Here is a 17,308-nt window from a genome sequence, read left to right on the forward strand (position 1 = left end):
TCTTGCTGCCCTTTGCAGAAAAATGGCTGCTGCTTCTTTAAGGCATGGGAGCGCGTGTTTGCTGTGACAGCTTTCCGATTGTTAAATAAACTCTGACCATGAGCAGCTGTCAGACAGATATTGCACTGCAGGCTTCGGTTAAAAGGAGTACCAGACAAGCATTTCAGTGCCCACGGGCTCTGGTTTCATTTTTTCAAAGATGCATGATTTAAAAAAAAAAAAAAAGAAAAAAAAAGAAAAGAAAGGAAAAAAGAAAAGAAAAGGTAATGTGCTTCCTTAACAGAAAAAAAAAAAGTTTACATTTCAAGTGTTCTGCTGAATTTTCCCAATAAAGCTTTGGGGTTTGGCTTTGTCCTGTTCAGAAACAGTCCAAGAGGAGCCTGAAATACCTGAAATACATGCTACAAAGACATGCCTGTCTGCTGCCAAGACTGGAGAAGTGGTGTGTAGAAATATGACATTAGACCTTATAAATAATGCTGGTGGAGTTACTTAAATTCTTGTGGGAAGGAGAGCGTAGTTATACTCAGCTTCCACAGAGTTTTAGAATGCCATTTTATCATTTGTACTTTTAATAGTAGCCTAGAAAAACACTTCCTAAGTTATTCATCTTCATTATGTTGGACCTTGTTGTACTAGCTATTTATTGCACAGGCAGGTAAGAGAAGGTCCAATAGGTTAAGATGAATATGCAAGAATAGGCAAGAAAACAATCTTTTAAGGTAAGCATACAGTCAGTGTTGGAAGGAGCTTGATTACTTACATGGAAGTTACAGCTAGGGAGGGAGATGGTCATTACATTGGAATGAAAGTGGACTTTTCCCCATTCCTTCTAAATATCATCTAACTTAACCTACCTAGAATTGAGCATCTAGCCTAACTGTACTGGGGGTCCTAGACTGGGAATCATTGCTGTCTGGGGCTACATTCGAGGCAATGTAGAGAGATGGGTAGTTCTGCTCACCTTTTTAAGGGTAGAATCAGTCACCCCTAGGGATGCTGTTTCCCAGGACTGTAGCAAAAGCCTAGTTTAAAAACAAACAAACAAACAAAAAACCTCAGTCTAGGTGCCTACCCTTCAAAGATTAAGGTCCTCACCATTCCAGGTTCCTCTCATTCTCAATTTTGGCTGAAGAGCAAACTATTGCTGCCTTAGGGAAAAAAGGGACAGAGAGGGAAATAATAAACAAAGCAATGGCAAATGGAAAAAGTCAATTTAAAAATCAATCCTCCCTGATGTCTTCTATTGACTCTTCTTAGAAACAACACCCAGAATTTTTATAACTGAAGTAGATCATAAAAAAAATTGTGTGTTCAATTATTTATTTTATGCTTTGGAAAACACTTGTGTGTAATGGGTTTCACTGTTTCACCTTTTGTATACCTCATTCTTTCACACAGAAAAACGGAAAACATACAAAAATGGCAGATGATAGCAGGGCCATGGAAGACACTTTCTCAATTCCTTCTCCTTCCAATAGCCACTCATGTAGCTTCCCATGAAAAGGCTCTATTGCTACTGAAGCACTTTACTGTTACTAATTTATTAGCAGTTTATTGTCACTAATCAGCTAGGAGCAGACTGAATTCTTCATAGCTGTTACGGTACCCACTGGTGCCAAAGGGCTTGTCCCAGGAGGCATTTTTTAAATTCCATGTATCACACATTCGTCAGAACTCGCACAATTTTGTGCACATCTTGTTTCTCTATTCTTTGCAGAGAATTAGAGGAGTATTTCATATGCTAGAACTCTTCCTATGAGGATGTTTTTGTCCATTTTTCTTTTGGTTGTTTTTTAAGAAGACAGTTGGGGAGAAAAAAGGAACTGTTGTGTAACTAAGAGCGACAGAGGTTAGAAATTTTTAAAGGTGAGAGAGGAATTATTCAGGACAGTGAATAGGATTAATTGTGAGATAAAGGATGAAAGAAGTAGTGAAGAAATGGTAAAAGGGAGAAATAGGGAACTTTCAATGAGTTCTGACTATGCAGAGTCTCTCAGTAGATATGAAAAAATCTGTTAAATGCTATAAAGCTGTAGAACGTGCGTTGGGCTGTGCTACATGTACACCAGTAGGAAGATGAGTTAGGCAATCGAGGAAGTTGAGATAACCTCTGGCGCCTTGGTTTGGCCTCGGAAGCTGCCTGCCTTAGTCTCAGCACAAGCAGCTTTCGCTTGGGAATTTGCTCCATCTGAAGACGTAACCTTCAGAAAAGCTTCGGGTATTATGTGGATTTCTCCAAGGATGTGTAGCGTTTTAGAGACGTGTGTGTACAGGAGGAGAAAGACTTGCAAAGATTTCAGCCCAAATGCTCTCTTGTACCAGTCTTCCACTGCATAACACAAAGGGGAAGGGTCCGTTAGGGCAGCTGCTGTTATATCTTAACATGACACTGGCTATCAGCTTGCAAGACTGCTGTCTCTGTGCATATTGCAACTGTCTCTGTTATGGCTATAGAAGGTGGTAAAGTTCGCCAGAGGACTATGTGATATGTGGGAGGTTGGAGTTTTTGTTGAATATGACCACTTTGCTTCATGATGTGGTTGTGTATCTGAGATTTGCAGCTGGACGTATCTAATCCATTATCTGATATATCCGATATATATCACTACACACACACACACACACACACACACACACACTTCACTATACTGTTATACTGTTCAGTATAACACGCTTGGTAGAGTGTGGTGTGTTAAGTATACAATATAGCTAACTATATAAAAGGAGATTTATAACAGAACCTTGAAAAATAATTTATAGTTATAATTCTCAAAATAATATGGTTTGGATTGAGGAAAAAAAATAAAATATGCTTATTGAGTCTTCAGATCGTTGTGGATGGAAGTAAAAGGAGAGAAAATGGAAAAAATCTGTGACTTCAACAAATCTTACAAGTATTTTAAGACATTGATTTTTAAGAGGTCTACCAAAAGACTTTTAGAAAAGATTTTAAATAATTCTTTTTTTAAAGTAGGTCCAAGTATAAAAAAAACCCAAAACCTGTAAACAAACAAAAAAGTTTAGGTAAATCTAGAAAATAATAACCTGGGTGAGAAGGTCTCGTCTTGCACAGTCGGTTTGGAACACATAGTGGGTCGGTCAGTGCAACCTCCCAAGATTTCAGAATTATAACTTTTATACAGTGGACATTTTACTGTACCAGTGCTACCTTCTAAATCAAAAACATCAGTGAAACGATGTCCCCTTGTGGGGAAAAAAACCCTTGATTACATAGAGGGAATATGGTGTTGCAGCAGTTTGGTAGAGGGCTGGAATGATCTGTATTCCTGCAAGCTGGAGCCTGTTTACATGACCCAGAGCGCAACTGAAGCACAGGCATTATATGTGGCCACTAGCAATTCTTCTTCCCCCCCGTTTAGCCGAGCCATGGCTCTGACTTGGAGCCAGGCGAATGTCCTGCTTCCCTGTTTCGAAAGGAGGCAGAATCACGGCTCCAGGCCAGAGCCGTTCTGGCTCCAGGGCTGCAGGGCGACTTGGTCTGCACCATCGGCAGCGCTTGAGCCTGTGAAAAACGCAGGGGAATTAATGCGAGCTGGAAATTGCAGGGCTGAGGCATTTAATCCAGTCTCAGCGGTGAAGCAGAGAGGGTTAGCCTTGTGATAGGCCTTTTAGTCATCATTCATAAGTGCAGGGTGCCAGTCTGACACTATCAAACATGGAACAAACCATTAAAATAAGGATGAGATATTTTGTTTATAGTATCTCACGCAAATATTATGCTAATACAAAGTGATATAATGGCAGTCTGGAGGATAAAGTCATGTGTGTAGCTTGAGCAGCAAGGTATTAATCACAGTACCATTCTCTAGTTTGGTTTGTATGTTGCCAGTGAAAAGACCTCAATTCTCAAACCATGGGCTGGGAACGATTGAGATTATTATTACAGCTGATCCACAAAACTTTAAGAGTGTTTTCAGTTAAAACACTGATGATAAAAATGCCTGATGCACTGAGAAAATTTCAAGCATTGACAATCTTCTGAAAAGCTTTTGGCTCTGGGAACAAGATCAATTAAAATTGCTCAGTGATGAATGGGACTAGTGAAATACTTTCAGTCTAAAACTTTTTCTTTTTTTTTTTCATTTCTCTTTTTTTTAAGATTTAATTTTTATGCTGCTGAAGCTCCCAGAATCCAGTGAGGAATTAATGGAAGTGCTGAACAGGCAGTGCAGAATCACTATTTTTAAGCAGAGATTTAGAAGACAGAAGTAAAAGATAGGACACAATAGATGAGAGCATCAAACAAGCCAGGCCAGAAGGCTGGAGAGACAGGGTGAAAACAGTAATATCACAGGCAGAAGTTAGGGTCAATGAGAAACTCAGGTTCTAGCTTGCTAGTTGCGTATGTGTTAGTTATAAGGAATGCATAGCTGTATATATGAGGCACTGTCCTAGGTTTTATGAAACCAGACTTCTGTTTCTTTTCTGCTATAGATTTTTTGTAAAAGCCTCAAAGACACTTTGAACTAAATCTACAAAAAATTCTTGTTTAGTATGTCAGTATATTCTGCCTGTGGTTAACTGTCTTAAAATAGGAACCATCAGAGACAAAGTATTGACCGGGGAGCCACCTAATATTGATTGAAAAGAGAGGTTTGTCTCAAGTCTGGCACCTTTGTAAAACTCAGTACCTTTCTGTCTGGCTAGGTCTTTTTCCTACCTGTGCACACCTTATTTTGGGCTGCCAAAAGGGCTTTCCTGTAGAGAAAACAGCCCCAAATCTCTTTTTGCATTTGGATAGCTAATCACTTTCCTCTGAAGCATGAGGAAGGATCCTTTAAAAAAAAAAAAAAAGAGTTGCCAAGTAGCAACTCCATAGTAGAGACTGTGCCCTTTTAAGATACAGATTATGGTTTAACATAAAATACATTGGTAACTGTGAGGAGGATTAAAATCTGGCCTCCATATTCTTTCTTATTCTTCCAAATTTTCCTTGCTAGAGCAAAAATGGAGAGCCTCTCTTTTTCCTGTGTTTTCTACTTTCATGCATGTAAGCAGTCGGTTCCCCAGTATCAAATTGAGGTCAGGACATTCCTAGGATAGATATTTATGTAGGTGTATGTATATGTTTATGTATCTGTTAGAGATTTCAAAGCAGAGAGCTGTGACAATGACAGGGATGACACGGTAGATGAGTGAGACCAAACTGAGTGGCTAGACAAGCTACATAACCTTCTTTTGTCGCTAGAGTAAACACGTACCTCACTGGGATGAACTTGCACCGTGGCTCCTTTCCTCCTATGCAGTGTGACACAACGTGTAAACTGTTAGAGCCAACACTCTTCCAAAGGGTCAGGTTTTCTGGGCACAGGGAGCAGAGGGCATGCAGCAGCTAATCACTGCCTGTTCCCCAGGGAAAACCAGCAGCTGGGAGCAGACTCTTGTTGCCAAAACAACTCATGCTACCTATACTCGCTGCTGCCTGTCCTGCTGGTTTCTCAGAGCACCTGGGGATGGGCTGCAAGCCAGAAGAATTATCCCGGTTTGTTAGCCTGCTTCCAGTTGCCATTTTTCTCTGCTTGTACTATGTGTTGGCTGTGAGTGGGCTGCAGGCCAGAGAGACTGTCCTAGCAGGCAGCGCATGGGCGTATGGTAGCAGCCTGTGCTGCAGCTAGTAATAGATACCGACAGCATGCTTGATTTTACAGCTGGCTTAGTGTGGTGGCCTCTACAGAAAACTATGTGAGAAGAATCCTGTGGTGGGTGGTAAGTTATGCTCTATAATGGTAGGATCTCAGTAACTGCCAACAGGGAACAGCTAGTGTGATCTATTTTATGATAGGGAGGATGTCTGGAGACCGACTACCAGGCAGACTTCAGCTGATGAAAAGAGAAAGAAAGGAGAAAAAAAAGTGCCTTAGATTTGAGTCAGTGAAAGAGAACACTGTTAGGAAGGATGTACCTTGAGTATTTTGGCCCATTCCAAGGAGATGATTTTTTTATCAAAGACAGTTCTTGTACATTGTATGTTCAGTTATGTCAGTGTTGTCTGACTTTTTGCCCTTTTCTTGTGCTAAATGATTGCATACAACTTCCTCACGTTAGGTTTTTGAAAAGGTAAGAGCTTGTATAAGAGTGAGAAAAGGAAGGTAGAGACTGTGTCTAAACTCAAAGCCATATGAGGGGACTTCACCATCAATCTACCACACGGAAGTTAATCTGTCAGCCTTTATTTGTGTTTGAGATCTTCATAGATATTTGCCATTGATCTGACTGGACATCTCTCTCTCTTTTTGGTTTCTGCAGGATAAAGTCATGGGTAGATAAGATGCAAGAAGACCTTGTAACGTTGGCACGAACGGCAAGTGGAGTGGACCAGCTTGCTGCGGTGAGTTAGACAACACGCCTTAGACTGCAGTAATTAGAGGAGCGAAATGAATGGTGTATATCATCTAGGCATTACAGTTATTTCATCTCAACACAGTAATACATTCTGGGGAATTAAACTTGGTAGTGTTTATTTTCTATAATGTTTACCAAGAGAGAAATGAGTAACAAACATCCATTAATTCACTCTTTTTAATTTTGCAGCACTTGCTTATTGCTAATATTCAATCATCTTTGCAGTAATATGACATAAGATTTACCATTATTACAACATCCTACCTGAAGCAACCTCCTTTATATTATGTGTTTGTCAAATATGGTATCCAGGAAGCAACCATTCAAGGTGATGGAAAATTCTGCTCTCTTTTAAAAGGGGAGACCATTTTCTGACATGTATTCACTGAACTGAGGCAGCCTTTGTTGGTCAGAAGAAATGAAGATGGGTATCAAAACAAGTTTTATTCAGCTATTCTAATTTAACCCAAAATATGTTTCAGGGAAGAACTTAAAATTCTTGTATTATTGAGAAGAGACTTTTGCAGTGTGTTTTATGGATGGAGGCAATATATTAAAAGCACATTTCATGACTGCAGAATTGCAAAGTCACAGTTCAGGAAATGTCAGGATTAGGCTGTCTATGCAACTTTGTATGTATACATCGTGATCCAATATGCAACCACATGATCATGTAGTTCCCTCTCACTTTCCTTGAACAAGTCCCATGCTTCTTTCTGTGAAGCAGTGGATCTGTGGGATGACGGAGGATTGTGTAAGGAAAGGAAGTTTTCCTGTTAGGACAGGAACTGAAGTTATTCTGTCAGCCAACAATAGGCCTTGATTTTTTTTTTTTCCTAAATTTCTTCATCTGCATGGTGATAAACCTGTATTTTTGCATTTTATGAATATTTTTTGGAAAATCCACACGTCATTTTATTATAGCTTGGCCAATAGTGAAGGGATGTTAACGAGCCAGATTCAAGTACTAAAGATCTTGCTCATTTAGATGACTATCCAGAGTACTTGTGCTTAGGCACAAATTACAAAATCAATCTCTCTCTGCCTAAAAAAACACCCCTGAAATCATCCTGGAAAAAATATGCCCCAAGGACAGGCTCACTGAAGTTGATCAGAGCCTTCCAAGTGTTTTTCATTTGGCAGAAAGAATATTAAATTGAGAAAGTCACATCACTTCTAGTGAATGAGGTTGTAGATTGTCTGAAAAAATATTATCTGTCTAGTGTTGTAATGAAGGCAGCTGAGCACTGTGCTGGGGAACTGAACATGAAGCCCTGAGGTTTGGGTTTCAGATGTAATAATCTCTCCAAGTCATCCATGAAGTGAATGACAGCTGTGCATCAAAGCTATTAAGTGTAATATAAGAAACATGCAAAAAAAACCCAGGTCTTAATTTTCTCAAATTTGACACTAAAGGTGTGGTACCTGTGGTACCCAGATCTGTACCTAGCTCACATGTATCCTGTCACAGAAGTCTCTTTCTCTTTGCTGACGAATGAAGAGGCCAGATTACTAGCTCATATGTACATGTTTACATGTAGAGGTTACATGTAGACATCTCAGGTTAGATGAGATCATCGCCAATCTCTTTAGGGAAAGACGGTATTGATGCATACTTGCGAGGCATAAAGGAAGGTCATGGAGATGATTTTGGTTTTGGCGTTTCCTAATATTTGAGTTCTTGATATTAAAACATATTTTAAGGCAGATACTTTAGTTACAGTTTTTAATTTTGGAAAGACCCAAACAAGCTGGAAAAAAAAATCTTTGAATTCTAGCACGAAATATCAGATTGATATGTACATGGATTCTAGCTTAGGTTTTCAGCAACGCAGAAACATCTATCACTTGACCTTTTTGAGGAACTGTAAGGTTATCTCAACATGGAAAGCTGATCAGAATTTTGTAGGTGGATCTCACATCACACAAATCTGATGACAGAGGATGATAAGGCTTGTGGATCATGCAAACCACTCCAGGTTTTGGTGAGGGGTTTCCACTAAAAGAACGAAGTGTCCATTTTGCTCATCTGATCTAGGTGCAAGTCCATTCTGCTCCATACTTGCCATGCCTTTTTTTCTTCACCATCTTCTCATTCAAAATCATACCACTGATTGACCAGTGGACTTCACATTTCTGCTGCACTGGATGGGCTAGCTTTCACCTCGTTGAGACCTACTCTATGTTTCTCTCTCTCTCTGCCTAGCCTATCTGCCTTTGTCCCTTATACAGTCTTCCTGTCCCTCCTTTGAAATTTCTGCCCTAAATTTGTTCCCAGTTCAACATCCCTCCCTGGGCTCTATATTCTGCCTTAGCATTTCCAAACGGTGCTGTCCAAGTGTGTGTGGCCAGCAGCCTTACTGCACCTCTTCTCTTCAGCAGGTGTGCTTCTTTCCCGCTTCTCACCTTTTCCTGCATCTCTAGTTCCATTTCTACTCCTCCTGCCCTCCCAAGTCTCTTCTCTTCTTATTCGTTGCCTGCTGTTTTCCAGTTCACTGGCCCCTAGGTCTGTATCTTGTTTGCTCTCTGTTCGTCATTCAGTTTTCATCTCCTCTCTGTGTGGATCGTTCTGGCTCTTTCCCCACGTGCCTCGACCACAAGCGGGGCAGAGATCACCTGAGAGAAGACAGCAAGTCTGTGTTTTAGCTGCGGAGGATGTATGATGCTGGGTGGGATGCTCGCTAGTTCGCAATACACTTGTGCTTAGGATCCTGGGGATTTAGCTGACAAAACTCTGCGGGGACCTGCACTTGTTTTTCAGGCTAAAAATTTGCTAACTTTGGGAAGTGTTCACCAAGGGAAAAAAAGTATATCTTCAGAAAATCATTAAAGATGTCAGCTTCTTAGTCTAGAGTGTAGGGGCAATAGGGCATTTCAAAGCAAAATGATTTATAGAGAATTTCTAAATTGAGCAAAGCAAAGAACTAATGTCTGAACCATTTTGCTTGGCATTTCCAGAAAACAAAGTATAGTAGAATAAATAACAAAAAGCCAAGAGATTGGTCCTGTCACTCTTTTTTTTTCCCTGTGGAAAATTCTAGTTTAAGTAGATAATATTTGGTAAATTTTCAAGCTGCTAAAAGGTCTTATAATGAGAACTGTTGGGCAAACATAATAATATGTAATGCTAGCGGCTATACTTAAAACATACCACAGTGACATGCAGGCTGAAGAAAATATTGGTCTGTGAATGATGTAGGCAAGTTTCTTTTCAAAAGCTAAAATTTATAGCACACAATGTAAATCACAAGTTATCTCAGTGGGTATTTGCAAGGTGGGTTAAAATATGCTTGTAATCCTAGAATTGAAAGCATGGAAGTGATATGTTTCCATGTAAAATATCCCTGTATATTAAGGCCATTTGTTTGACCTAAATTTTCTTCTGTCTTTCACTAGCCACAAGTTTTAATTAGCTCTCTTCTCCGCAAGGGAGAATGAGAAGCCCTGCAAGGTGTGACCCGTGCAGTCGCTCCCGCTTTCATCTTGTTTACAGGGTATTGTTGTCACTTCCAGATTTCAGAATGACATCTTTTCTTTTTTTTTCCCTCTGCTCACGGCCTATTAATGTTTAGTCAGATCTCTTCTGAAATGAACCACAGTCTTGCAAAAATGGAGATTACAAGAAATTAAAAACAGAATGCTTGTACGCCTGTCACTTTTATTCAAAGAGCTTGTCTTCAGTTGCTCAAGCTGTGAAAATGCTGAACAATTGGACTGAGCTTTCAGCTTTGATTGTGACCCATAACTTCTAGTAGTTCCAGCATTCTTTGGAGCAGGGCTATAGTCTTCATGTTTTTGGAAAACTTCAAAAAAGATTTTTTTGTGTGTGTGGAAAGAATCATTAGTATAAGAATAAGGAGCACATTGTTTCTATTATAAAATAGTTGACATGACTTTTTGTGAGCAGCTGCAGTACCAGAGTGTGTAAGGGTGGAAAGCTACACTTTGGATAGGCAGATTTTAGGACGGAAAAATGTTTCCCATGTTCTAGGGAAAATCTGTTTTGATTTGGCTGAGTGATGAGGGGAAAACTCGTAGCAAGGACATGTAACAGATCATAACCATTTCACAGCCTGGTCCATCTCTCCATGGACTCGGTGGAGGAATCGTACTGATTCAGCTGAAGTTACAGTTTGTGTGCTTCGTACATACATATAGAGATTCCTAAAGTGACGCTGAAGAGAGCTCTCAAAGCTGCTCAGTTTCTGCATTAGTTCTTTGAAAACCAGGGCTTTTTTGGTTAGCTGCTATTCCACACAAGTTTACGGTGTTTCTACCAGGGAAGCCTTGTTGGAGATATCTCAGGGTTCACCAGTGCGATATGCTTGTATGTGAGTTGGATGTCCTTGGCTTTTTGTGCTGCAGCAACTTATACTGCACAGTGGTCCATTCTGGAGAACCATAAGATATTTTGTCTTTTTTCTGGCAATTGTAGAGGGGCATAGGAGGACTGCCAGAGCTCTCCGTTCATGTGATTTTAGATTGGGGAAACTTTTGATCAGAGAGAACGTGAAACTTGCTATGTAATCTGTATTTCCAAAGAGGTAAAGAAATTCAAATCTAAACCACCACTAAACTTCTCTAGCTGGAAATGTCTTAGGTGGAGAAGAGACCTGTTAAGATCAGTACTTGTATAAACGTCTGAATTACTCTGCAGTGCAGAAATAGATATCCGAGAAGAGAATTTTTATATATGTACATAAAATATAGATTTAAGGTGTTTACAATCAATATGTACGCAGTTTGACTGAATCATGTATAAGGAGAGGAATACCCTCGAAGGAGGAGTCCTTCTTCTCTGTTCATTGACAAATATCTTGCAATGACTTGAAATCATAATATTATGCTAATGATTAACCACACTTCCTCTTGCTTTTGGATAGATAATAGAAGTACTATAAACTTAATGATAGAAACTTCCATTAATCACAGCTTTTGAAAACCTCGGTATGGTGAGGACACATGGTAATCTACTCAGGAGTATCCCACATAGTGTTAAAAAAGAGAAATTATTTGGAATTTTTTTTAGTGAATTACTTCAATAGTGAATGTTTCAGAAAATACGAAAATGTTTATGCTGACAGACATTTCACACACTCTTTCTCTTATTAGTAGTAATGATGACAGCAGTAGAATACTTGCAGTAAGCAAATTGCCAAAAAAAGCTTGCACCCCATCGAATTAGGAGCTCTAAATTGAGGCTACGGTTATCCAAACCCTTATCCAAGCAAAACAGTATAACTGGAGTAGAAGGAACAGAGCAAATGGATATGTGTAGGAGTTGGAGAAACAGATGGAAGTTGAGGTTTTACATGGTGCAGAGACAAAACATGATCTTTTATTTATAGATGTGCCTTTATCTCTAGATGATTTTGGCCATACAGAGAGAATCCTGGTCTAACCAATAACAAAGCTCAGATTTTCATTTAGAGCTTTAACTCCAGATCATTATTCCTCTAAATTACTTATGCTAAATTATTGGTTTGGTGGTAGGAATCAACAAGAATAGTAGCAACACTGAAATTTAAGTTCTGCTGTCAGTAAGATGGATCACGTTTAAAATGTAGTTCCTCTTTGTGTCCATAAGTCTTATTTATACTATATGGGAATGGTCTCACAATGGTCTTCCAGAAACAGTTTGTAAGTCTACTTTTAAATACTGCTTTTTTAGATGTTAATTAGGAGTTTAGGCAAGATCTGAGAACTCCAAATTGGATTTATTACTGGTTGTAATACCCTCATCATAGTCCCAGTACTGCAAAGATTGCTTCAACAAGGAAGGAAGTCATAATCCAAGATGCCAAAATACTCAGCTGGTCAAAAATTGGCAGAGCTCCACTGACTTTAGTGGATTACATTGATTTACATTTGCCTAACAACTTCTGTTTTAAATTTCAAGCAGGTAAAAAGTACTTTGGAAAAAAAAATACATAACACATATACAAGAAAGAGGACATATTGCAGTCTCGCTGCTATTGCTGTTGTCCAGATGAAAAGGGTATTGTTGGATACTTTTTATGATTTAATATATCTTTTCTTTTTTCCCCTAAGAAAAAGAAAAGGAAAGTTTATGTGAAGGTGTTGTATATACAACAACTTGGGACTGGCAAGCTGGAGGACAGGATGCCTCTTAATGCCTCTTAACAGACACAGCTTCTTATTACTCTTTGTCCTTTCATGTTAAAAAATTGTGGGGTTTTGGTGGGAAAAAAAAAAGACATGAAATTGTCCTTTCAACTTAGAAAGGTTCATGTGATTTTTGTCCTGTTCATGAACTCTGTGTGTTGTCAGGCATTATGAAGCTGCTGTGGTGTAAATGATATGCAGTCCCTCAGAGCAAATAGGCTTTCAGGAAAAATATGAAGATATAGACAGCCATTTAAAAGATTTTTAAAATACATGTAGCAAAATAAATATAGAGGTAATGAGCATGTACGTGATTTCCTTAACTCTGTTTATCAGTAGACATTCTTTCTTAGTAAATGGAAAAAACCGAGCACAAAGTGCTAAGTTGCTTCTTTACCTATCAACAGTTATTTTGGCATGCTCAAAAAATGGGTGGAGAGCCTACTGAATTACAGAATTAAGTAAATAAGTAGTCACTTTTTTGATAGAAGTATGCTCAGCTTCCAGTTTTACATGGACCTTTCACAGTAAAGGCCCATGACTAACCTAATTGACAGCTCTTTTAATTTAATAAACTACAACAAGTATGCCTCTGATTTGCAGCTCTTAAAATACCTCTAGGGACAGGGCAGGAAGGGGAGGGACCCTCACAGTGCTCAGGAGGATCCCTGGGCAGAGGATTTGCCCGAGAGCGACACACAAGCATGTCTGTTCCAAATTGATTGAAGAGAATCATACTTTGCATAAACACTATATTAAAAATGTGGGTCTGCGTTAAGAGCCTTGACATGACAAATATGCGGGAGCTTCACTGTGACCGCTCTGGCAAAAAATGCCATCTTGTACAGTGTAACCTTTTCAAGCAATGGGATAATTGAATAAAACAGCAGTTAGAGACGCTGTTCCAAGGAAATCTAGTCTCTGAGTCCGTTTCCTTTTTGATACGTAGCTGCAGAAGCAATCCATGCATGATGTTCATGAGGCATGCTGTTATCGCAGTCCCAGGAGCTGTGGAGTCAACCCGTGCAGAGCGACTTGGCCTTTAAATGTTATTCATACTAAGACAGAAGCACAGTTTCTCCCTCCGAAGTGAAACGGAGGTACATATGGATATTTGATATGCGACAATAAGTTCCAGTCGCAGAATCGGTTGACCAACAGCTGTTAGAGTTGTTTTTATTTATTTTATCTCTGGAATTCTGGTTTATAATGATGAGCTCGCTCTTGCCGAAGACGCGGCCGGGGCTGTGCGCAGATGGCGTGAGCTCGCTGCGGCGCTCAGCCTGGCAGCGCGTCCCCAGCCCCGGCTCCTCGGCGCCTCGGATCGGTCCCCGGAGTTTAGTTGAGAGGAGCGATTTGTAAGAGAGACTGGTCTCCGGTTTGCACTACCCTGGAGCGTGAGCATTCAGGAAAGCTTCCTTCTGCCAGAAGGAATTAAAACCTAGCGGTAATTTTCTGTTGGACCGATGACAGATTTCAGCCACGGTGCTGCTCCATTCTAGAGGCTCTGTGGGTAGAAGGAGGCAAGGCACTAAGTTTTTATATGTAGAAACTGTCTCATATACATACACATATGTGTGTATACATATATATACACACACACATATATATGGCCTTGTTCTCTTCATTAACTGTATAGAGATCTGTGTAAAGGGAGGCTTGAATAGCTTTCTTGAACTTAATGTAAAATTTGTTTCTGCTCGTGTCTTACCTACCGTAGTAGGTGGTCTCAAATTTCTGGTTCGAAAGGTGGTGTGTCCGGCAAGTTAGCGGTAAACATTATCGTCCTTCCTGTTTTTCTCTGATACGGATGATATTTAGTTAGGTTGCTTATTATTAAAAGTCATAAAATTAACGGGGTGAATTTGTTGAGGCTTTGTAAACTTTGTAATTATTTATTTTAAAAAAACTAAGCCAATAAAGATAATTGAAATTTCCTTTCTTTTTTTTTTCCCAGCAGCTTTATTTATTTTTCCATTGACTTTATTTATCAGGATGGATTCAGCTTGAATATTCTTTAACCAAATGCAAAGAGATTTGTACCTCATGCTAGTCTCTGATGAACTACCAGATGGACTCAGGGAGTGTATGGCCAGCGTCCAGAATATGCTACATCCATCCTCGTTAAGGTTAAAGTAATGGAGAGTTTTATGATTAAGCAAAAGATACAGAGGAAATGTGCCAACTTGATTTTTTTAAAGAGTGGTTCGGGTTTAAGAATAACATCCCAAATACAATTGGTTTGTGTTTTGCTAAAATTATTTTCTATTGACTTTTCAAGTCTGAATTTCATTTGAATGTTTTGATCGTTACAGATTCTGATTAGTGTGCCACTATTTTGATGCAGAATTTTAAGACAACAACTGACCCATAAAACATGTACATATTCTCTAGTGCTTTAAGAAAATAAAGCAATGCTTAAATAAGTGGAATGCAGGTATCAGGGACTTTCTTATTCAGTCAATAAACTGTGCCACCCAGTAAGGTGCATTGTGGCTGATCTCAAAATTCAGAAAAAAACTGGACCTGTACTTTTCTCCTTTTCTCTCTTTTTGTTGTGCATAATGGAACAAAAGACTAAGACACTTTTTTTAACATCAAACAAAATAGGAATTTTTACCTGTGTAAAATAATGCACCTAAATTTTTAAGCAAAGTACCATTTTGAAATGGAAAAAAAAAGTTTTGAAGCTGCTGAAGCACTTCTTGTAGGCTCATCAGGTTCTTGCTTTCAGTTTGTTTTAATATTTGCTGAAACTACTGATTTCAGGGTGTTTTTAATGAATGGCTCTGGTAGGTCTATGACTGCTGTTTTCTGCAAACTTGCACTTTCTTGTGCATGTTTTTCTAAGGAGCAGAAGGAGAAAAATGTGAAGCAAGGAAGCAGCTTTGTAGATTTTTTGTAGGCCCTCTGTAACATGTGGATAGATTGTTTGCAGGAAATTTGGTGTGGCTGGGTGGACTCAGCATGAGGCCAGTGCTCCGAATGTCTTGAATTCTGTGCACAAATGGGCTATCCTGCACTGCTTACATTTGTGTCTTTTGCCCCATACCCTAAGGCGAGGATGACACTTGACTCTCTGAATAGGGTATGGGGGAGGGAAATTAGGTCAGGATTACTTTTAAAATGTAAACTTACAACTGAAGATTGTTATTAAGGGGTTGGTATAATCACGCTACTGAACACAGGCATTGTATGCATTCATTGAGAAGTTAGAGTCCATTTGCCAAAATTGAATAATGTATGAAAGGGGTTAGACAGATTAGAGATTCCCAAAATACAGAAACATTTTTACAGTACTATATTTACAAAGGTATGTCCCATTTAGGGTATATCACTGCCACCACCATCTCCTATCAACCAAATGCCAAAGCTGCGAGCGTTAAGAATAGAATCCTGTAAAGTAGCTTCTGCTGGGCGTACACATTGCTAACCAATGTCAGGAAAACTAAATCACTTTTGAAAATGCAGACTGGGAAATTTGAAGACACATCTGCAAGTTCTCTCTATAATCCAAATGGAAATTAGGAGCTTGTCAAAACACAGGGAGCCTCATTTATTATTTGCAGATGCTACTGTCCCTCTGCTCCCTGAGCAATAAACTGGCATTTTGAAGAGTTCCTTCTTCAAGCAAGTGAAATCAGCTGTAAGACACTAAGGCTAGGTGGCTCCAATAACAAAGCTTGCTCAGACTCAAGGGAAGGGATGGCCTAATATTACCACAATTTTAATTATTTTTTGATGGTCTGGTAATCCTTGAGCAAAAACACTGTTCTTGGTTCAGTTATAACTTTCCATTGGTTTTAATGCTGATAAAGAACTGTCCTATTCTTGCCTGTCTTGGTGCTTGTGTTCTGAGGTTTTCATAAAAGCAGAGAACAAATTAAGTATCTTCCTTTAAAGGTAATCATTTTACAAGTCCTGTGGTTAGTAAAATACCAAAAAGAATCTGCTAGTGCCCCGTTAATGAAAATAATCTTTGGGAAGAAGGTCAGTAGGCTTTAACAGCATTTGTGGTAAGACAGAATTTCCTCTGAATAGGTGAGTTTGAAAAATGACATAAATGCCCATCTCAAAATATGCCAGATATGCAGAAGAATTGTGAAACATTTCTTCCTATTATTCTTCTTTTGACACAAAAACCATTTACTTGTTGTGCACGTTGTATTTGCTACATGAGTTGGGATTTGTGGGGTTCTCATCCAGTCTTGGCTAAAAGTCAGAGCTAAGAAATAAAAATGCTGTGAAAATGTTTAAATGATGTGCTTTTATTACTTATTCCTGCATTGCTATCACTGTGAAACAAAATAAAATGCCTTACATTACTTTTTTTTTTTTTTTTTTTTTTTTTTTAATATAAGGGGAGTTTTAACTCCCTTGTTGTTAGCAGAGGTAGAAGGCTGAACTCAGGTTTTAGGAAGATTTTAATGCAAAATGACAATTACAACAGCTACTTCTTAATTTTACAGTCCTACAGACTGTATTCTTAATTACCAAGGATCAAAAGTGTCGACACAGACACAGACATCCTGCAGAGTATTGCTGATTTCCTTGGAGTAAGCGCCAGAGTGAGCCAACTGACTCTGGGGCTGATTATGCTCTCGCTGATGTCTACTGAGGCAGAAGTGTTCGGGCTGAAGTTCCCAGCACCTTGCAGATTTGAGCACAACCTGCATGTGTTACTTAAGAATGAACTCTCTCTGATAATTCTTTCCTAATGTGCTCGTCACTCCTATGAGATGTCACGGTTTTCAAAATGTCAGCTGCCCTGTCACTTGTCACCTCAGATCTTTATAGCAGTCAGTGATTAGGGAAT

At 39.2% G+C, this 17,308-nt stretch overlaps 1 protein-coding gene across 2 annotated transcripts in view; it reads left to right on the forward strand.

Moving 5' to 3' along the window:
• The window catches only part of CACNA2D1 (calcium voltage-gated channel auxiliary subunit alpha2delta 1), a 413,553-nt gene that overhangs the window by 50,109 nt on the left and 346,136 nt on the right, over nt 1–17,308 (forward strand). For both annotated transcript variants that reach the window (XM_064504936.1, XM_064504943.1), the window contains exon 2: nt 6,271–6,352. In XM_064504936.1, coding sequence (XP_064361006.1) covers nt 6,271–6,352 — 82 coding nt within the window. The remainder of the gene's footprint in view (nt 1–6,270; nt 6,353–17,308) is intronic.

This window comes from Dromaius novaehollandiae, chromosome 1 (assembly GCF_036370855.1).
Source record: "Dromaius novaehollandiae isolate bDroNov1 chromosome 1, bDroNov1.hap1, whole genome shotgun sequence".
NCBI lineage: Eukaryota > Metazoa > Chordata > Aves > Casuariiformes > Dromaiidae > Dromaius > Dromaius novaehollandiae.